The sequence below is a fragment of the Gastrolobium bilobum genome, unplaced genomic scaffold (genome assembly GCF_033153095.1).
Source record: "Gastrolobium bilobum isolate Gb01-03AN ecotype WA unplaced genomic scaffold, APGP_CSIRO_Gbil_v1 utg436, whole genome shotgun sequence".
NCBI classification, from domain to species: Eukaryota; Viridiplantae; Streptophyta; class Magnoliopsida; order Fabales; family Fabaceae; genus Gastrolobium; species Gastrolobium bilobum.
Window position 1 is genome coordinate 347,862 of NW_026898220.1, and position 23,285 is coordinate 371,146.

At 33.5% G+C, this 23,285-nt stretch overlaps 2 protein-coding genes and 1 long non-coding RNA gene across 3 annotated transcripts; 2 read left to right on the top strand and 1 right to left on the bottom strand.

The window, feature by feature from the left end:
• Nucleotides 1–7,262: 7,262 nt before the first annotated feature.
• Nucleotides 7,263–7,904, top strand: LOC133313926 (uncharacterized). Its single transcript, XR_009751877.1, has 3 exons — nucleotides 7,263–7,323; nucleotides 7,457–7,664; nucleotides 7,806–7,904. It is a non-coding gene; the product is annotated as an uncharacterized LOC133313926 (long non-coding RNA).
• Nucleotides 7,905–12,063: 4,159 nt separating this feature from the next.
• Nucleotides 12,064–13,023, top strand: LOC133313949 (uncharacterized). The gene is made up of 2 exons (XM_061515373.1): nucleotides 12,064–12,497; nucleotides 12,918–13,023. The coding sequence occupies exons 1-2, from the start codon at nucleotides 12,064–12,066 to the stop codon at nucleotides 13,021–13,023; spliced, it is 540 nt and encodes a 179-aa protein (XP_061371357.1).
• Nucleotides 13,024–17,831: 4,808 nt separating this feature from the next.
• On the bottom strand, nucleotides 17,832–20,180 carry LOC133313950 (putative receptor protein kinase ZmPK1). Its single transcript, XM_061515374.1, has one exon. The coding sequence runs from the start codon at nucleotides 20,118–20,120 to the stop codon at nucleotides 17,832–17,834; it is 2,289 nt and encodes a 762-aa protein (XP_061371358.1). The 5' UTR covers nucleotides 20,121–20,180.
• Between the last annotated feature and the right edge of the window lie 3,105 nt (nucleotides 20,181–23,285).

The following is a 23,285-nucleotide window of genomic DNA, read 5'->3' on the forward strand; positions in this document are numbered from 1 at the left end:
CGTCGAAATATCGTTGACAATAAAAATCATTTTTTTGACGGAATGTAAGCAAACTATGACCTGTCTATATTTTTGACGAAATTTTTCTGTTACAAATTATGAAAATTCCATTGAAAAATTATTTTTCCACAGAATTTTCGACGAAATTCTTCCATTGGATAACACTTCGCTGAAAGGCAACGAAAATTGTTTTTCCGTTGAAAATTGCAACGGAATTTTTTGTTGTTGAAAATTCGACGGAAATTGTTAAATATTTTCTGTCAAAAACCTTATTTTTTTGTCAATAAATAAAGTCATTGCATAATATTAAAATAATAAATTCCGTTCAAATTTTCAACGGAAAATATTTTCGTCGAAAAATTCTGTCTCAATTTGCAACGAAATTTAACAACAATTTCGTCAGAACATTCCAATTCCGTTGACGTAGTATTTTCACCTGTCAATAGATGAAATTAGGCCACGCGAACATGCCTGGACGTAGCTTCCCTTTTAATTTTATAGAGTAGGGTTATATTGACAAACTTTTTTTTTACAAATTACACTATGTGTGACCGGTAATACTCTACTCAAGAGTGTATTACCGGTCAGACATAGTGTAGTTTGTAAGAGTTTGTAAATAAAAAGTTTGTAAATATAACCTTTCCCAATTTTATAATTCAAAAAAAGATAAGTACGGGTACTCTTTGGTAATTATCAATTAACATACAATTATACTAACTTTTTTGAAATATAAATGCAAGGAGTTATTTTTGTAATAAAATATACATGGGCTTAGTATTTTTCCTATGATAAGAGATAAAATTATCTACTGTAACCTCACACCAATGTTGTTTTGGAGTTTGGATTCATGTCATAAGAGAAAAATAACATTTCTAATATATTTTATATTTTTTTCTTCAAACCCCAAAATAAATTGTTGGAGATAATTTTATTTCTTGAATCAAGAAAATTCTTTTCTCAATATTAATAATCAATTATTACATTAAAAAAAATTCCCTAATATATCATTCTTTTCCTAGTTTACATTTTTTTAAGGAGACGTTTTATAGAGGAGAATTTATTTTATCCGAAAATCACGATTACTAGGAATGTGATGGGAAAATAAGATTTTCGGGAATGTGACCAAAAAGTTGTTTGATGGGCCAAAATTTTACCGGGAATATTGGGTGAAATTTACTGAATCCATGTTTGGTTGATTATAAAATATTACTGAGAATTTGGTGTGATATTACAAATATACTTCCAATTTGACATTTTCTTTTTGTCAAAGGGTTAAATCACTTTCTTGAAAAGAGGGCTATTTTTGTCAAAAATTTCACACCACTTTTTCTAATTTTCCAGGAATACAACAATACCACCCTCTGAGTGGTATTATTAACCGTAATTTTCATCCTTCATTTACATATAACATGGATTACCAGCTAAATCACTTTACTAGGTAATTTTTTTGAAAAGTGATACCAAACATGGTATTCTTAAAAATCCACCCTCACTTTCATGGGTATCCAAAAAAAACCACTACCAAACCCCCCCTAAAGCCTAAAAAGGATTTATGACACTATTCGTATGAAATCATATATTTGTATATTTAAGTTAATGATAAACTCTAATATATAATATCATATCGATCATTAAGTATTATAATACGTATGTATTTATAATTTTAAATTATATTTGAAACAATACATATATTATCACGTATCAACATTAACTCTAATATTTGGGTTTTATAAAGTTCGATATGATGGCGTTGCCTAGGGGTTTCAAAATGAGTCAACATAATATGACATGAATTTGACACGATACGAATACACACAACACAAATATAATATGGATTTTTATTCGTATCAGAATCTTTAACACGAACACGATACAAATTTTGTATTGGTTCACACGATACAATACACACAAACTATGGGTCAAAAACGATAATTGACAAAAAAAATATAGATCGAATTCGTGTTGATAGGATACGACGCACGACATGACATGAATTTTTTGAGTGTCATTTTTTCCAACACAAACATGACACGAATTTTTTTATGGGTCAACCAGAACATAAATTTTCACGTCGTGTCATAGGTCGACCTTCGTATTATATTCTGTTTTGACATCCCTGAAATTTGCCTTACACTAGAGCTTGTTTGGCATCTCTTTTTTTAAGTTAAAAGTTATTTTTAAGTTAAAGTTACAAAAAAGAACTTTAAAAATAAGGTTATAAGTTGTTTGATATTTATATAAAAAATTTAGTTTAAAAGTTGTTCATTTCAAAAAAAAAAAAAAAAAACACACACATTGCAATAAAAGTTGATAAACTTAAAAAAAGCCCCTCCTCCTATGAGCTTTTGGCTTTTGATTTTTTTCTTCGTTATAAAAAAAATACATTTTATTGTAAAAGATTTTGTACAAATGTGTTTGGTCTATCTTTTACTTATAAGAAGAAGATAAGCTTAAAAAAACACCTCTCAAACAGGCACTGAGAGGGATAACTCTGTGACATTGATTGTACTACCACGAATTTATATATAATTTATCAAAATGCCACGGGATTGAAATATTTTTTAAATTGCCACGACATCATAGTTGCTGAGGTATCTAGCAACTATGAATAAGACACTCATGACGTCTCCAATGACTGAGGCTTGGTGGAGCCAAGTGAACCAAAGTCGCTTCCCTCTACAGCGACTATACCCTAGTAAATCTGCCTCCTCCCTAGCCGCGTACAGAGTTCAGAATGGTGCAAAGTTGCATATAAAGTTTTGAATACCAAGTGTGTGAACACCTTATTCTAGAATACTCAAGGACGATTCTCTTCTCTAGTAAGGTTAAAACTGAAGATGGTCCACATCCAATTCAAATCTCTTATAAATTAGAGTAAATATCTTTTTTGGTTCTCAGCAAATTTTATGAACCGATATAGTCCCTAGCAAATAAAAAGGTCTATTGTGGTCCTTAAGAAATTCAAAATGCACTACTAAAAAAAGCTCTATTATCGACGGAATTTATCAACGAAAAATATTCCATCCAAAATAGTAACGAAATTTTTGACGAAAATTCAATTCCGTTGGAAATAGAGACGGAAAAAATTTCCGTTGAATTTTGAGACGGAAATTTCCAACGGAAAATAAATTCCGTCAAAAATTTTAACGGAAATTAAATTTCGTTGAAATTTTCTGTCAAAAATTTATCACATAATTATTTTTAATCGAAAAATAGCGACGGACAACAAATTCTGTTGATAATTACAACGGAATAATATTCCGTTTAAAATTTCAACGGAAATTTTCCGTTGAAAATTGCAACGGCATAGTTTTCCGTTGAAAATTGCAACGGAATTTTGGTCCGTTGAAACTTTCAACGGAATTTTGGTCTTTTTCCGTCGAAAATTTCAACGGAGTTTTTTTCCGTTGATAATTTTCAAATCATCACAACCATTATCAAAAACTCTAAATTTCTTTTAGGAAAGTATGCTGTCATTTATAATTGTTTATGGTGTTGTGCATATATATTGAAACATTTACATGAGAATGCAAGTAGTGACTATCCACGTCTGGAAGTGTTGAAGAAGTGGGTGAAGTTATAAGTATACTAAAATGATGCTCGGATGTACTCACATGATAAAGGATGTGAAACTACGTAAATATTTTGCTAACAAATCTCTGTAATCTTTATTATACTCAGATCAATATCATATATGTTGATAATTGCATATCACTCATGTTGTGTTTGTTTTCGTTGATTGCATTTTTTATATTGTTTAAGTTTACTATTGATGGCTTCCAGCAGGTCTGTGCTTAGGAGGTTTTGTCCCTCATCTTGCAATGGCGTGTGTGTCATTTATACGATCAATTCTTTCAAGGCTTGTTTCAATAAAGATTAAAGAGATTTGTTAGCAACATATTTACGTATTTTCATATCCATTATCATTTGAGTACATCTTAGTATCATTTTTGCATACTCATAACTTCACCCACTCTTTCAACACTTGTAGTTGTGGATAGTCATGACTACTTGCATTCTCATGTGAATGTTTCAATATGTATGCACAATAACATAAACAATTATGAATGATAGCATTCTTGCACAAAAGAAATTTATGGCTTTTCATAATGCTTGTGATTACTTGAAGAGCAAAATGAAGGAGAAAAATTCAGTCAAAATTACTTTATGGAAAAAAAAGTCCATTGAAATTTTCAACGGAAAATAATTCCGTTGAAATTTTTGACGGAAAAAGTCCAAAATTCCGTTGGAATTTTCAACGGAAAATTATTCCGTTGCAATTTTCGACGGAAAAAGTCCAAAATTCCGTTGGAATTTTAAACAGAAAATTATTCCGTTGCAATTTTAAACGGAAATAATTCTGTTGAAATTTTCGACGGAAAAGGTTCAAAATTCCGTTGGAATTTTCAACGGAGAATTATTCCGTTGCAATTTTCGACGGAAAAAGTCCAAAATTCCATTGGAATTTTCAACGAAAAATTATTCTGTTGCAATTTTCAACGAAAATAATTCCGTTGTAATTTTTTACGGAAAAAATTCCGTTGCAATATTCGATGAAAAAAACCAAAAGCCTTTGAAATTTTCAACACTAATAAGTTTATATATTTTATTATCTAATTGCAATTTAATTTATATATTTTTAATTAATAATAATACAAATAAACAAAAGAAAATCACTTTTGGGCTTAGGCCCGTTTCCTTGACGGGTTCGGGTGACCCGAACTTTCCTCTTCTAAACTCCCAATTACTCTAAAACCCTAGACTCACCAGTAGAAGAAGAAGCCGTTATTATTCTTCTTCTTATGAGCATTGACAACCTCGTATGCACGGACACACAATTTTTTTAAAAATTTGCGTGTCGGACGCGTGTCCGACACGTGGTCAACATTTGGGGACACGCGGTCAACTCTCCGACACGTTCCGAGACGCGGTCAATATTTGGGGACACGCAGTCAACATTTGGGGAAACGAAAAATTATTTATGTTTATATTTATGTTATGAAATTTATATATTTGATTGGTTATATGACTTATTATGGACTCTTATATGTATTAAATATAAAAGTGTGTCCCAACGTGTCGAAATATCATATTTTTTAGAATTAATGTGTCGGTGTGTCGTGTCGTGTCCCGTGTCCGTGTCCGTGCATCATAGTTGACAACTTCTATTTTTGCAAGGATTCCATTCATATCTCATTTATCTTAGGACTAACGGTTTGCCGTATTTAATAATCTAATTGGCAACTCATTATTAACATCAACAATTACATAGTAAATGACTTATTCCTAATAGTATAATTAATTACTGCTATTTACATTAACTATTAAAAGACTCATCGTAATATAATTAATTTGTGTTTTCAAAAAGTTTACATGGCATTTGAAATGAAGTTTAATTTTAAAATAAGAAATTTAATTTACAAAAATTTAAAACTAATTTAAAGGATATATACGAATTTGTTTGATTGGATATCAAATTAATAAAATTATTTTTTATAATATCTAAATATTTCCTTAAAAAAATATAATTTCATAATTTAATTTTAAATATTGAAATTTGAAACCTTTCAAATTGAAAAAGAGAAATACTTTTTAAAGGAAAAATCAAATGCATTAAAATCAAATTTGAAACCTAATGAGTTTCCCCTTTTCCCACTTCCCTCCCAAAGTTTCCCACTTCCCTCCCAAATACTCAGGGTCTCCCTTTGTTTGCTTTGAAAATCTTTTAGGCCCACAAAATCAAACTATGAAATTTTTTTTTTAAATAGTAAAAAGATGGAATGAGGAAGGGTTTAGGGCAAAGAAGAAATAGTTTGGTTTCCTCAGATCTCAAAAACAGAGACGAAAGAAGAATGAATGGAAGACGATGAGATAACAGAGGGGTCATTCCCTGCTGTTCGAGTTGATGAAGTGAGACGATGAAAGATCTGGAAGATTCTCAGCAACCAGATCGGGCATATTTATTCTGCGAAGCTCGTCCATCTGAGAAGCTTATTGTTTTATTTTTGGACTCAACTGGTCACCGATGAGGTGAGACACTCAACGTAGTCCATCAAAATAGAGAGCTTATTGTTTTTTCTTTGGACTCAGCTGACATTTATTCTTATTTTTCTTTTTACTTCTGATTTTTCTTATAGTTTGTTTCACCACTACGGTTTGTGCATATTTATTCTGAGAAGCTCGTCCATCTTCCCCATTGCTACTTTGTAAATGATTACAAACAGGTTTTTTTTAACTCAGAAGGGAGAACTTTTTGGATTCAATTCATTGATTCGTGTGTTGTTTGTTGTGTATTTAGATGCATGGCATTGATTTTATTCTTGTGCTGCATAATTTGTTTGCTCAGAAAAATCAGGACGTTTTATATCCAAAATGCCAGCACAAACGATCATACTATGGTTTACCTGAAGATAAATTTTTATTTGCATGCTTCAATCAACTGTACAAGATGGATCCCGAAATCTTTAATACATGGTAATGTCAGCATTCTCTTTATCGCTTGGCTAGATAAAAAATGATTGCTCAACTATTTCTTTTCATGTCTTTCATAAAAAACCAAGCTTTATCCCACTTGTCAGGGTTGGCTGCATGGATCAATAACACTATTGTGCTATATCAAAAGAGAAATTCTTGTATAGATACTGTCTGTGTACTAAACCAATCAATAATTGGGAAATTATCACTTTAAATGTAAAATAATTGTGTGGCACAAGAATTTATGTAATAATTTAATATAAAATGATGTGTTAATTGTTAAATTGTTTAGTCTCCACAACTTGTGTGGATGAGGTCTAAGAATTTCTCCTATTTGAAACCATCTTTTTCATGTATTCTATTTTTCCCCAAAATTCGGCATTTTCATATTTACATGTCTGCCTATGGTTGTCTGCTCTTAGGTGCAATATTCTTAAACGAGTACCCAATAGTGCACTTTGGCTCGTGAGATTTCCTGCAGCAGGTGAAATAAGACTGAGGGCATGTACGTGGGTTTGTTTAATGACCTGCTTTTGTAAAAGTTATGTGATTGGTGTTGTCTGGTTCATTTTTATTATTGCTCCAATGGGCATTGGGCATTGGCCTTGCGGATGCTCATGGCACCTTTTACTATCTCTTTTTTTATTTTATTTGCTGCATAATTGTAGTACTTAGTGTAGCAGCTTTTGGTGAAAAATTTTCCTCCATTTTGGTCCTCCTTTCTGATTAGTGGACTTCCTTTAGATGCTGCTGCACAAGGGGTATGGCCAAATCAGATTTTTTCACTGATGTTGCAATGAAGAATGAACACATAAGGCGAAGTGCTCTAGCAGACTTATTTCTTGACACGTAATTTCATCTCTACTTTTTGTCTCGCTTCTTTACATTTGCTGATTCTCCCTCCCCCTTATTTTTCTGTTGTAGTTTTAGTCGTTTACTTTATTTTTTTACCTTTTAATATCCTGGTTATGTTTTCTTTTAGGCCTTTATGCCATGCACATACAACAGGAACAGATATATTATGGGCAGGTTTGCCGATGGTGACTCTTCCTCTTGAGAAAATGGCTACTAGAGTTGCTGGGTCACTGAGGAGAAACTAGCTTTTTGCAAGGGAATCAGAGCTGGTGTGGGCATCAATTACAAAACAGAGGACTATGTTACGAGGGTAAAGGAAGAAACCGGTGGTCAAGGTATTATTATATATAGGAAGCACGATGTAATTTCTCAGAATACCTCAGTGTTAAACAATATATTTAGTACACCTTGATGTGTGTTTTTACTGGTTGTATAGAGAAGCATGATGTATTATTGTGATTGATGTGTGGTGGCAGGTGTTGATGTTATTCTCGATTGTATGGGAGCATCCTACTATCAAAGAAATCTTGACAGCTTAAATTTTGATGGAAGGCTTTTTATTATCGGTTTTCAAGAAAGAGGGAGGGGGTAGATCTCCGCTCTTTACTTGCCAAGCGTCTTACTGTGGTAGTCTTTGAAAATCTTTGTACTTGGCAGCTATATATAACACTATGAGATGGTGTAAATATCTGTGTAGAACTACTGCCCTTGGGTTCCAAAATATTGCTATTATTTTTGGTTCTTACCTGAAGTTTTTTAAGATCTTGACCCTTATACGCTTGATTATTTTATAGCATAATCATTTCAGGTATTAATGTGCAAGCTTTGAATCCTATCAGATACACGTTTACTTCAAAAGGTAAAACACATAAAAATCAATAATTTAAACCATTATATCATCATTTTTATGTTTTCTGGATTTTTTTTATAAATTTCTACTTCTATGTATTTTTTTATCAGCATTATTTTTTTTCTTCTATTTATGTTTTCTGGGTTTTTTTTTATAAATTTGCTCTAAATATAGATTGTCTTTTTTATATATATATATAACCTTATACATAGATAGATAAGTAGCGTTATAGATATAGATACGCATATATACGTAGACTTTTTTTTTATATATATTTTACTTTTTTGTTAATAATACTTTAGCTTCAAATAGCTACACGCATATAATAGTTTTTATAGTTAGATTTTTTTGTTGTTGTAATTTATTTATTTTTTGGTGTAATAGAGAAATATTTGTAAAACTAGTTTGTATTTTTTATTATATGTAATTTTTTTTAATAAAGTTGTCATATCTTTTGTCCAAAGAAAAAGTTTAATGGCTGGTTATTCCGTTGGTTGAGAAAATCGATTCCAAATCATGCAGATGGATATAATGCCCCCATATCCGTAGGCAGTTTTCAAGATGACGTCAGTATTTATGCTGGCAGTTTAAAATGCCATCAATATTTGTTGAATTAAAATTCATATGAATTTAATTATTTTTTTTAAATTAAAAATATTTTTTTGACGGAATTCTATGAACATTCCGTTGTAAACTGTTAAGAATTTTCAACGGAATTCAATTCCGTTGAAATTTTCAACGGAGTTATAGATAAATTCCGTTGCAAGCTGTTACATAACTTTTGGGTGAAACTTTTTCCTGTTGAAATTTACAATGGAATATTTTGACAGAATTATTTTCCGTTGAAATTATAGACGGAATTGTAGATAAATTCCGTTGAATTTTACAACGGAATTTTCTCACGGAGATTTTTTCTGTTGCAATTATCGATGGAATTATAGTTAAATTACGTAAAAAATTATGACAGAATTTTCAACGGAAATTAATTTCGTCAAAAATTTCAACGAAAATTTTGTTAAATTCTGTTGTAAATGGAGACAAAATTTTTTGACGGATATATTTCCGTTGAAATTTTCGACGGAATTTATTATTTTAATATTATTTCATGACTTTATTTATTGACGGAAAGGTAAGGCTTCCAACGGAATACATTCCGGAATTTTTCAACGGAAAAATATTCCGTTGTAAATTGCAACGGAAAATAAAATTCCGTTGCCTTTCGACGAAGGATTATCCAACAGCAGAATTCCGTCGAAAATTCCGTTGAAAAATGATTTTTCAAGGGAATTTTCATAATTTTCAACAGAAAAATTCTGTTGAAAATATTAATATTTCTAGTAGTGGTTGGAGAAAAAGTTTATTTAAACATATTTGCATGTGGTAATTGTTAGGAAATTATATTTTCTAATAATTATTGTGGGTCACATATTATATTAATAATTATATTGTGTTATTTATATATATTGGGTAAATTAAAGTGATCAGTTAAATATTTCCAAATAGATTCCTAAGTGAGTATGGGCTGAATGAGTGGATACTGCTGTTGGGCCAACTAGGTATAATGAGAGCTTATTGACCCAACAATAAAGATAAAAACACTATATAAGGGTTATGGTCCCCAATACGTAAAAATGAACAACCCTAGTTTCTCTTCTTCCCCATCAAGAGAGAGACGGCACACTAAAGAATTCGGTTTTAAGGTGATTTGAATGAGGAAGACTACAAACCCCAAGAGACAAGATCAAAGTTATTCCGCTGCAATGGAGACAGGTATTCCTCCACCTTTATGTTGTTCTTATTTTTCTTTATGATTTGGTATGATGAATCTTGGCTTGTAGGTGATAGTTATCACCATAAAGTTTAGAGGAATTAAAAATTCCAACAATTGGTATCAGAGCCATCGTCATATTGAATTATGAGGAAATTAAGTTTTGTGATTTTTATATATGATTAATCATGAAAAGTTTTGCTTTATTGTCTTTTGGCATAAAGTTTATTATTTTTTGAACGTGGGTTCCATCTTATGTATTTTGTATTAGCTATGTAGTGTTATTTTTGTTCCCTGACGGTGATTTTTTGGTTTTGGAACAAAAGCTACATTTTTTAGAAAAAACTAGGATTCACAGTTTAATAAGGGTTTATTATTTAAATTTTGAATCTGTGAATAGATGGAATGTTTGAAAGAATTTTGGCTTTATAATCGATGAGGTTTTGTTGTTTGAATTTTTTGAATAAACAATGAATTCTCTTAGAAAATTTTGGACTTACGGTTTGAAAGAAATCAAGTGTTTAAGGTCTTTGGTTTTGGGGTTTTCCTTATATTTGATATTCTTTGTTAAAAGCTAAATATAATTTTTTTTTGGGTATTATGCATCATTTTCAAGCTTTCATTTGAAAAGGCTTACATGTGCGACGATTGTGCATTAATTTTTAAGCCTTATAATGAAAAGGTATTTATTGTATGCATCATTTTCAAGCATTCATTTGAAAAGGCTTACATGTGCGTTGTTTCTGCATCATTTTTTAAGCCTTATAATGAAAAGATATTTATTGTTAATGGTATAATGATATAGTATGTATGTATATACATTGAGGATTGATAAAGACTAATTTTCTTTATTGTTGTTATTTTATTTTTAAATGGGTTTATTATCCCTAAAGGTTTCTATTTGAAATTAAATATGATAGATTTGTTAGCCGCCACAGTGGCCAAATTTATAAAGGTTAATTTGATTTCAAATAGGTTGGTCATATAAATATATTTTATTTATGCAAATAATAATCGGCCCACAGGAAGGTTATTGTTTGGCCAAATAACATATGTTGTGTGATCATGTGTGTGTTTATTGCTTATGCGGATAGTGATCGGCCCACAGGAAGGTTATTATTTGGCCAAGTAACAAACATACCTCTGGTAATAAATATATGACAATTATCAAGAATTCTCCATGTAATTCATAGTCGGCCCACAGGAAGGCTATGATTTGACAGGACTTATTGTCTTTGGTTTTGGGGTTTTCCTTATATTTGATATTCTTTGTTAAAAGCTAAATATAATTTTTTTTTGGGTATTATGCATCATTTTCAAGCTTTCATTTGAAAAGGCTTACATGTGCGTCGATTGTGCATTAATTTTTAAGCCTTATAATGAAAAGGTATTTATTGTATGCATCATTTTCAAGCATTCATTTGAAAAGGCTTACATGTGCGTTGTTTCTGCATCATTTTTTAAGCCTTATAATGAAAAGATATTTATTGTTAATGGTATAATGATATAGTATGTATGTATATACATTGAGGATTGATAAAGACTAATTTTCTTTATTGTTGTTATTTTATTTTTAAATGGGTTTATTATCCCTAAATGTTTCTATTTGAAATTAAATATGATAGATTTGTTAGCCGCCACAGTGGCCAAATTTATAAAGGTTAATTTGATTTCAAATAGGTTGGTCATATAAATATATTTTATTTATGCAAATAATAATCGGCCCACAGGAAGGTTATTGTTTGGCCAAATAACATATGTTGTGTGATCATGTGTGTGTTTATTGCTTATGCGGATAGTGATCGGCCCACAGGAAGGTTATTATTTGGCCAAGTAACAAACATACCTCTGGTAATAAATATATGACAATTATCAAGAATTCTCCATGTAATTCATAGTCGGCCCACAGGAAGGCTATGATTTGACAGGACTTATTGTCAATGTTTGATTACTACATTAAGAGTACCACTTACAAGTTGATATTTTTGTCCACAGACTAAATATTAATGTTGTGCTAGGTATCTTATAATAAACTCATTTTACTTCGGATTATTTGTATGTTATCTTTTTTGTTCTCTGTATAGTTTCTACTACCGCTGCCAATTATGTTGCTCAAATGAATATGCTTCCAATGCTTAATGGGGCAAATTTCAAGCTGTGGAAAGAGAATGTGGAAATTTTTCTCGGCTGCATGGATCTCGACAATGCGCTAAGGACTGAGAAACCCACTTCTACTCAGGAAAATCCAAACACTGATAAAATTGAGAAGTGGGAACGCTCAAATCGCATGTGTCTGGTGATCATGAAACGTTTCGTTCCGGAGGCGTTTAGGGGCTCGATTGTTGAGACTACTAATGCCAAGTTGTTTCTTAAGGAACTCGAGCAATACTTTGCTCGAAATGAAAAGGCTAAAATTGGTCAAACCTTGTCCAAACTCATAAACATGAGGTATAAAGGAAAGGGAAACATAAGGGAGTACATTATGGAAATGTCTAATCTTGCTGGAAAACTAAAGGCATTAAAGTTAGAGCTGCCCTCTGAGATGCTCATGTACTTAGTTATTATCTCTCTTCTTGTACAATACGGTCAATTTGTGGTGAGTTATAACACTCAAAAGGAAAAATGGACTCTTAATGAGCTCATTTCTCACTGCGTGCAAGAGGAAGAGAGGTTACAGCGAGAGAAGACTGATAGTGCTCACTCTGCATCAACCTCTCAAGACAAGAAGAGAAAGAGAGCTAAGGATAATGCAGATGCTTTGCCAAAGAAGCAAAAGAAGCAGGATCAGGAATTCACCTGCTTCTTTTGTAAGAAATCTGGACACATGAGTGTTCCAAATACAAGGCATGGCGCGAAAAGAAGGGTATGACTCTCACTTTAGTTTGTTTTGAAATTAATTTAGCTACTGTACCTATTGATACTTGGTGGGTAGATTCTGGTGCTACTACTCACATTAGTATGTCTATGCAGGGTTGCCTTTGGAGCCGACCGCCAAGTGATGTTGAGAGATACATCTTTGTGGGCGATGGCAAAAAGGTTGCAGTTCAAGCTATTGGGAATTTTAGATTATTGTTAAAAACTGGTGTTTATTTGGATTTGATTGAGACATTTGTTGCACCGTCATTTAGATGGAATTTAATTTCTATTTCTAGTTTGGAAAAATCTGGTTATTCTTGTTCATTTGGAAATAATAAATTTTGTCTTTCGCTTAATTCAAATATTGTTGGTACTGGTTCTTTGATTGATAATCTTTACATGCTTGATACTGTTTCTACTGATAATGAAATATTGCACTCGAGTGCAAATGGTACAAAGCGAAAGTTAAAAGAGAATTCTGCCATTCTATGGCACAAGCGTTTAGGTCATATCTCTAAACAGAGAATTCAGAGGCTTGTGACTGATGGAATTCTTGAACCCCTTGATCTGGATGATTTTGAGGTGTGCATTGAATGCATAAAGGGGAAACAGACAAACATAAGGAAAATAGGTTCCAACAGAGCTTCAGACGTCTTAGAATTGATTCATACGGATATTTGTGGACCATTTCCTATAGCCTCTTGGAATGGTCAACAATATTTTATCACATTCATAGACGACTATTCAAGATTTGGATACCTATATTTGATTAGAGAGAAGTCACAATCATTGGATGCGTTCAAAGAATTTAAAGCTGAAGTTGAACTTCAGTTAGGCAAGAAAATTAAGGCCATTAGATCTGATTGTGGTGGTGAATACTATGGTAGATCTGAAGGATCAGGTGAACAACGTCCAGGGCCCTTTGCGATCTTCCTAAAGGAGTGTGGAATCGTCCCGCAATACACAATGCCAGGTAAACCTAGCATGAATGGTGTTGCGGAAAGGCGAAACCAGACTCTTAAAGACATGGTGAGGAGTATGCTTAGTCATTCTTCATTGCCAGAATCACTTTGGGGAGAAGCACTAAAGACTGCAGTTTATATCCTTAATAGGGTTCCCAGCAAAGCAGTGACAAAAACCCCTTATGAGCTATGGAATGGAAAGAAACCTAGCATAAGGCATTTACACATTTGGGGTTGTCCAGCAGAAGCAAGGCCTTATAGGCCAAATGAAAGAAAGTTGGACTCAAGAACAATCAGCTGCTATTTTGTTGGATATGTTGAACGCTCTTGGGGCTTTAAGTTTTATAATCCCACTACAAGATCCTTTTTGGAGACGGGAAATGCCAGATTCCTTGAGGATGTTGAGTTTGGGGGGGAAGATAAAATAAGGAATGTTGTCTTTGATGAGGAAGAAAATAATATTTCTCTTCCTAATATTGTCATCATTCAAGATGCAATTACAGAACTAGCAATTAATGATCAGGTCCCTGCTCATGACATTGTTATGGAACAGGCTTTGGTCCCTGACATTGTTTTGGGTCAAGACAATAATGAATCACCCCCTATGCCACCTATAGAACAAACTCAACAAACTCAAGAAGTGTCATTAAGGAGATCCACTAGGGAAAGGAGAAATGGAATTCCGGATGATTATATTGTGTTTCTTCAAGAGCATGAAAATATTTTAATCTTGAAGGAAGATGATCCAATCAACTTCCAACAAGTCTTAGAAAGCTCTAATGCTCATAAATGGATTGATGCCATGAAAGATGAGATGCAATCTATGAAAGACAACGACGTTTGGGATCTTATTGAGTTGCCTAAAGGTGCGAAACCCATTGGTTGTAAATGGATATTTAAAACCAAAAGGGATTCAAATGGCAACATCGAAAGATATAAGGCACGTCTAGTTGCTAGAGGTTTCACTCAGAAAGAAGACATAGACTATAAAGAGACTTTCTCTCCGATTTCTACGAAGGACTCCTTTAAGACAATAATGGCGCTTGTGGCTCGTTTGGATTTGGAGCTACATCAGATGGACGTAAAGACATCGTTTCTCAATGGCAACATTGATGAGACAATTTATATGGTGCAACCAGAAAACTTTGTATTGGGAGATTCAAAGTCCATGGTTTGCAAATTGAAAAAGTCCATCTATGGCCTTAAGCAAGCTTCTCGTCAATGGTACCACAAATTCCATCAGGTTATTATCTCTTATGGCTTTGAGGTGAACTTAGTGGAAGATTGTGTGTATCACAAGTTCAGTGGGAGTAAATTCATATTCCTGATACTATATGTTGATGATATCTTACTTGCCAGTAGCGATATAGGCTTATTGCATGAAACCAAGAAACTTCTCAGTAAAGATTTTGAGATGAAGGACCTTGGTGATGCATCTTTTGTCTTAGGAATACAGATACTTCGAGATCGCGCTCAAGATATCCTACGGTTATCACAAAAGGCCTACATTGAAAAGATTTTGGATAGATTTGGCATGAAGGATTGTACGTCAGGAGATACGCCCATATCTAGAGGAGACAAGTTTAGTCTCGCCCAATGCTCTAAAGGTAAGCTTGAGATGATAGAAATGACAAAGGTACCTTATGCTTCGGCAGTAGGAAGCCTTGTGTATGCCCAGGTTTGTACTCGCCCTGATATAGCATTTATAGTGGGAGTGTTAGGAAGATACTTGAGCAATCCAGGAATGGATCATTGGAAAGCAGCCAAGAGGGTTATGCGGTATTTAAAGAGAACTAAAGATTATATGCTTACATATCGGAGGTCAGATGAATTGGAGATCGTCGGATATACTGACTCTGATTTTGCTGGATGCCAAGATAGTAAAAGATCCACGTCAGGTTATGTCTACATGTTGGCTGGAGGAGCTATTTCTTGGAAGAGTGTTAAACAGACACTCGTAGCTTCCTCTACTATGGCCGCTGAATTTGTAGCTTGTTTTGAGGCATCCAACCATGGGGTATGGCTGCGAAACTTTGTCACAGGGCTGCATATAGTGAGTGGTGTTGAAAGGTCACTGAAGATTTATTGTGACAATAGGTCAGCAGTGTTGTACTCCAACAACAACAGAAGCTCTTCAAAATCGAAGCACATCGATATAAAGTTTCTGGTTGTTAAAGAAAGAGTTCAGAGTGGTCAGATTTCCATAGAACACATAGGGACGAACTCCATGCTTGCGGATCCGCTTACTAAAGGCTTAGTGCCTAAGGTCTTTCATGAGCATACTGCTCATAAGGGTGTTGTTTTGTTCGATGACACTACGGTTTAGTGGGAGTTCTTTATGTTGGTGTTCTATGTAAATAAATAAATGAAATATTCTTATGTTTGTTTTCTGCAGAATAAAGAATTCAATGATATTTTCCCTCTGAATGTATTATATTTTGTGCTTGTGTTTCTGCTTTGTGTATGCAGAAAATTTAGGATTGATCTCATAAAGATTAAAGTATGACCAGTTGGAAATAGGCATGGTAAGATCACATTGCATGTAATTTCCATGCCACTCATCCATACTTGATCTATGTTATTGAATATATTGGTGCGATGACCATGGAAGGTTTAGTTACGCTTGAAAGTGACAAAAGCCGCAATGATCTCATATTGATATAGGAGGTGGACCAGATTGTATCTAAGTAGGAATCTAAAGAAAAATAGCATACAGTTGCGCACTAAAGATATACGATATAATTATCTCAAGTTAATATGTGGCCCAAGTGGGAGATTGTTAGGAAATTATATTTTCTAATAATTATTGTGGGTCACATATTATATTAATAATTATATTGTGCTATTTATATATATTGGGTAAATTAAAGTGATCAGTTAAATATTCCCAAATAGATTCCTAAGTGAGTATGGGCTGAATAAGTGGATACCGATGTTGGGCCAACTAGGTATAATGAGAGCTTATTGGCCCAACAATAAAGATAAAAACACTATATAAGGGTTATGGTCCCCAATACGTAAAAATGAACAACCCTAGTTTCTCTTCCCCATCAAGAGAGAGACGGCACACTAAGGAATTCGATTTTAGGGTAATTTGACTGAGGAAGACTACAAACCCCAAGAGACAAGATCAAAGTTATTCCACTGCAATGGAGACAGGTATTCCTCCACCTTTATGTTGTTCTTATTTTTCTTTATGATTTGGTATGATGGATCTTAGCTTGTAGGTGATAGTTATCATCATAAAATTTAGAGGAATTAAAAATTCCAACAGTAATAAACCACAATGTGCTTTTGTTGTATAACATATGCTACAGGAATAACTAAATTAAAACTGGAGAGCATTGACTATTAAATCATATATCTTCTTGACTAAAGGGCTGCTAACTATTAATTAAAGGCAAGAAGATAATACAAATGCACATGGTGGTGTGAGCACAGGGATTTTCTATTATTGTCCCGTTATATATATGTTTATTATTTCACCGGGCATGCGCTATCTTTCCTAAAACAAGTTGGGTACAATATTTTAAAAGAGAAGACATAGAGCTTTACATATTAACAAACAAATAAATATACATTCTTTTCTTTTGAACCTCATCCCAAGAAATGGGTAACTTATTATCATATATTCATAGGACAATTTAAATTATGTTCTTGCAAGGATAATTCGATAATATCCTTTTTTCCAATAAGCTCCTATCAACTGATAAAAATCAAAATAAATTCTAAAAGAATTTTTTAAAAAAAAAAATTCGTACTTTGAAAATATTACTTGTGTAATTGTAAGTTTTCATATTTTTCTCTTTATATATATGGCCGTATATATTTATTTTAATACATTGATGTAAAATTTTAAAATAATTATTTATATTTTCCCCCAATCTTCTTTTTTGGATCAGGTAGTGAACATGAATGCCATAGAAAGTCAATTAAATTGGAGATAAAGCACTTAATAATGTTATTTAAAAAAGAACCAACAAGTAAAGATCCTGTCATGAGTGAAGCCATGGATCCAAAATTCCCAGGGATAACCCATGGGATGGCACTACTCACTTCATAATGATCACTGATTATCTTTTTCGCGGCTAGATTTCTGAAGAATCTCTACAACTTTGCTCATGGTGGGCCTCTTGTCCTTCTCTTTCTCCACACATTGCAAAGCCACTCTCGCCAAAGCTTCCATCTTACTTTCCTCGTAACCTCCTTGTATCGTGCGGTCTAAGATTTCATTAACCCATGCCGAACCTTTATTCTGTTTCTCTTTCAGCCACGTGACCAGGCTGAGACGCTGCCTCTCTAATCCATAAGAGGTATGAATGTCCATTGTTGCGCTCTTTCCCGTGACCATTTCCAAGATAACAATCCCGTAGCTATAAACATCAACTTTGGAGGTGATTGGTTGATTTAAAACCCACTCAGGAGCCATGTAACCTCTGGTTCCTCGTATCCTTGAAAAACTAGAGTATTTAGTTTCATTTCTGCTCCGCAGCTTTGACAGCCCAAAATCTGCAACCTTTGGCTGATAATTAGAATCAAGAAGTATGTTGTGGGGCTTTACATCACAGTGCAGAATCCACTCCAAGCACTCCTCATGGATATAAGCAAGACCTTTTGCCATGCCTAAGGCAATGTCAAACCTTTTTGTCCAATCCAATCTATCAGATTTGATATTTTCTGCTAGAGATCCATGCTCCATGTACTCGTACACAAGTAGCCTGTGTTTTCCCTCAGCACAATATCCCCACATCTCAATCAAGTTCATGTGGTTAAGCCTTCCGATGATGCTTACTTCCGCGAGGAAATCTTCTTCTCCTTGATTAGCTTCCTTCAGTCTCTTTACTGCTGCGACTCGTTGATCAGACAAGACACCTTTGTATACAATCCCTCCTCCACCCCTTCCGATCTCTTTACTAAAACCTTCGGTGGCTTCTTTCAGCTCAGAATAACTGAATTTTCTAAAGCCAGCTAACGCCAGACTATAGTCTCGTGCAGCGGCAGAATATTGCCCTGTTCTTAACAAAAAATACCAAACCACAAATACGCCCAAAATTTCGAGTACCCCCACTCCGGCTACAAACCAGAGCATGAACTTAACATATATGTTTCCATGGTCTATGGCATACGCTCTTTCGAGTTGTTTTATTTTTGAATTCGGGGAACAAGAAAGACTGTACTCATCTACGGACTCCTCGTCATAAGAATATGAACTGCTTGCTGGCAGTCTCAAGTACAGATCACCATTAAAATCTGGTGTACGATACCCATTCTGCAACTTCAACTTCGGATAACAGGTATAAGTGCCAGTACCATATTCATAGCTATACTGGATGCCTTTACAGTCGCACAATTGCAGGCATAACTCCTTACACTGATCAAGTGTGAAATTTGTCATGTACCCGGAGTCATAGCCATATAACTCCACGTTGGTTATAGTTAGAAAGCGAGACTCGGTTTTGTTGCAAGTAAAAGAGAATTTTGGTTCACACCCATATGCCCAATCGCCATCATTCGTCATCTTATAGCCTGGAAGACAAGTGCATTTGATACCAGAAATAGCATTATATAAGCACAAACTGTTTGGGCCACAGATGCCATGAATCCTGCATGGTCTTGACGTGGATTGCCATGTAATAGACCATTTCTCTCCTCCGTGTCTCCGACTGTAAACACGGATATTTCCATCATAATCAACAGTGACTCTTCTTTGGATCACGGTCCCATAATCAGATGTCATAAAGGTGAGTTCATCTGATGAACTAAAATTGCCAAGGCTATCCATCACTGCAACTCTACTGTTGTTGTAAACAGCCCTATTAGCCTGCCAAGAGAGCAGCCAAGGATCTGGCCAGTAAAGGGCTGAAACTTCAGGACCATCATAGAGAAGACGAAGAATATTATCACTGTCGAAAAACAGTGAATAGAAACCCGAGGACTTGTTAGTGTCACTTCTTGAAGAGACTAGTTTTGCATATCTGGTGAACACTTGTTGTGGAACAAGTGTATCTGTAGGGAAATCAAAGCTTTGCCACAGGATGACACCATCACCATCACCCTCCCCGACACGCAGAACAAGGTTACCAACATCGTCAAGAGACAGATGTACGGAGGACGATGAAACAGTATTTGTGGACCAAACGAGGGATCCATCTGCATCCATTAAGGCGAGATTACCATTGTCAAGTAGGGAAAGCTTTGAACCCTTCCCGTTGACAGGCTGGTCACGGTTTGCCATCCATACCGCCGTAGCGTTTTGGGTTTGGTCATTGGATTCGGAAAACCAAATGGCAAAGGAATAGGCATTGTCACCAACAGCATAGAAGCCAGCAGAGAACATGCCATTTGGTGAGAGCATGACATCTTCTGGTTCCTCCACTGAGAGGGATGAACCTTGACTGATAGTATCCACTGCTGAAGATGAAAGCTGTAGACACAAAACAAAATGGAAGAGGAACAACCATAAGGTCGATATAATACCCATGGAATCTCTTAAACATGCAATATCTAATTTTGCAAGCTAGCATGATCCCACATGTAACTCACACTGTCAGCATCAGTATAAATACTGTACAAATGTCTTCTTTGAGAATTGCCTACAAATTAAAGTTGCGTTTCATATAAATTACTACTCCATGCATGCGTTGACCATACCTAAACATATAAACTAGGCTTCGATGTTCTGTCACTTACAAAGTACTACTTTGCTTCTGCAAGACTGTTTGTTTAAAGGAATTTTGTTTGACAAGCACTTTTTTGTTTTGTTGGTTTGCGTTGACATGGACTTTGTTTTATCGATTATCATCTTTTATAATTATCTTCTTCTTTTTTTGTGAGGATTATAATTATCTTTAATATTGAAAGTGTAGGAATTAATTTTAAATTAATTATTTGAGTAAAGTACTTTTTTAGGGTCTTAATAAAAATTATGGGCCCAATTTAATCCTTTAGAAGAAAAAAAAAGTCGACTCATAGTCTCTCTGAATTTTAAAAAAGACCCATGTTAGTCCTTTTTAGGGACTAACGTGAGTCTTCTTTGAATTTCAGAGGGATCACGATTTCGATTAACTAGGTCTATTTTGAAATTTAGAGGACCACGAGTTGACTTTTTTTTCTAAAAGATTAAATTGGGCCCCGAGATTTTTGGTGAGGACCCAGAAGTGCTTTACTCTAATTTTTTTTATGAATACGAAATTTGATTTGAAAAGATGTGTCCTTTCATCAACATCAGGATGTGTTGCTTCATCCCTAACAAATGTGTTGTTTCATCCTAACAGACGTGTTGTTTCATCCTTGAACGGGTATCTTTACAATCGTGACCTTATGTTTTCAATTAATAGATAGACAATCAGAATTTTAAGTAGAGTTTTTTCTTTACATTTGCAATCTTCTACTCTAGTTCGATTGGTTAGGCATAGGTTGAGTTCGATGAGGCTATTCAATGTGGAAGTGACGCCACAAGAATAGAGGTAATATGTTCTATCTCGGGAGATATTTGTCCACGAATCTTTGGCACTATAGAGAGGGCAAAATTGTCTTGAGGACACATTGTCTAATACTTGGCTCGAATTTTTCCTTGTTGCATTCAAATACTTTCGTACTATACGTTTTACCTATGTATTATTACATGTTTCAATTTCTTATGTGCATTTCATAGAACTGTAAATATTGTTGAAATGATTTTTCTAACACAAATTATCCCTTCTTAATAATTTTAACATCATTTTGGATAACAGAAAGTTGTTAGAGATATATAAAATCAATTAATATAGCCTAATTCATCATCTAAACCTTTTAGGTTGAATAGGTATCAATATCGTAATGAGAAATAAATTCTGATTCGTGCATACTCGATGGATCTAATGCCTGCCAGTGATAAAAAAAAATTTCAAAAATCATGTTGTCCTCTCGGTCTCCTGTATTTCTTCCATAAACATCATTATGGCATTGTTTTAAGTTCTTAACCACCTTCCCAGCAACCAGTCAAGTCTTCAGTCATTGTCAACCACCATGGCGGAGAATTTTTTTCGCGAGCCACTCATCGATGCGTTTTACTCATATTTTTCTCGTTTCTCTCTTATTTAACATGGTATAAAGTCTCGGTGTCACGAGTTTGATCATTATTGTCCCTCATTTAATTAATAATTGATGAAGTATTGTGGAGTTTCTTAGTACATGTAGATGGACCTATGCATTGTTCACCTTTTAAGCCCAATGAGATCTCATATGAGGGGTACGTGATAGAGATATATAAAAATTATTAATGTAGCATAGTCCATCAACTTAAGCTTTTTGATTGTATTGGTTTTTTACAAAAATCTTTTGTTTTCTAGAATAGGATAGCAATTCCAATGGTGAACCAAACCTAACATAAACGGAAATGGATCCTCTCATATTTAAAAAAAATATGGCATGGTCATGGGACAATCATAATTATGCAAAGATGAATCAACGATTATGATTTAGTGACTACATATTTTAATATATTTTTCTCTCTCCTCTTTTATCACCATTAATCTACCTTTGTATGGTTATTATTGTCCACATAATCATCTCATGTCTTTTTCGACACCAAAGCATCCACTCCCAAGAGAAACTATTCCACAAGAATTTACGAACTGATAAAAGAATTACATTATTGCACTTTTTTATGTGTGGATCTAATACATCCTCCGCAACTACCTATTTGGTATAAAAATAAAAAAAAATTATATTCAATTTTGATTATTAATGTACTTGTATCCAATGGCTTATATAATTAAAGAATTAGAGTAGTTAGATATAAATAAAATTAATGAACAGGATTAAAAATATAATTTATATACCTACATATATATATATATATATATATAATTTATACTAATATAAAATTATTCTAACTCTATATAAAATATATGAAAGCATGATGTTATGAATTAAGAACTGATAAAGTGAGTTTAATATTGACAAATTTTTTATTGTTTTTAACCAGACATCTTTTTTATTAGGTATATACATTCTCAACAACTAATTAGTGAATACCTTACCTCAGTTATACCTGTATGATAGGTACATTGGCATTATCAACTCAACAACTAATTAGTGCATTATTTATTTTTTAAAAGTTTTTTACTATTAAATTAACTTTTAAAAAAATCTAATACATCACCACATTCATCTTAATGGAAGACTAAAATAATAAAAAAAAAAATTAGTTATTATTTTGTATATTTAAAAAAAAATATTTGGTCACAAAAATCTTTATAAAGTTAATAATCAATAATATTTAAAGAGCTGATGCAAATCAAAGCACCCCCATCGGCTCAAATTCGAGTCCTGTTTTGATATTTAAAATTTTAATTAAGAGGAATGATGTATTCTTAATTATCTCCTTAATTTGAGTCCTGTTTTGATGATTTAATTAATTTGGAGAGATTTGTCCTTAGTATTCTTAATTAAATTAAGTTTATGTTGGTAGATCTATTTTTATAACTGCCGGGGTTTGTATTGTCAAATATCACACTAAGATCCAATTTAAGGATTT

Excerpts from the sequence above, each read along its gene's own strand:
- LOC133313949 (XM_061515373.1), top strand. The coding sequence starts at position 12,064 with ATGAATATGCTTCCAATGCTTAATGGGGCAAATTTCAAGCTGTGGAAA. Across the intron at positions 12,498-12,917 it reads CTGCCCTCTGAGATGCTCAT|GGTTGCCTTTGGAGCCGACC; the intron begins GTACTTAGTTAT and ends ATGTCTATGCAG.
- LOC133313950 (XM_061515374.1), bottom strand. The coding sequence starts at position 20,120 with ATGCTCTCACCAAATGGCATGTTCTCTGCTGGCTTCTATGCTGTTGGT.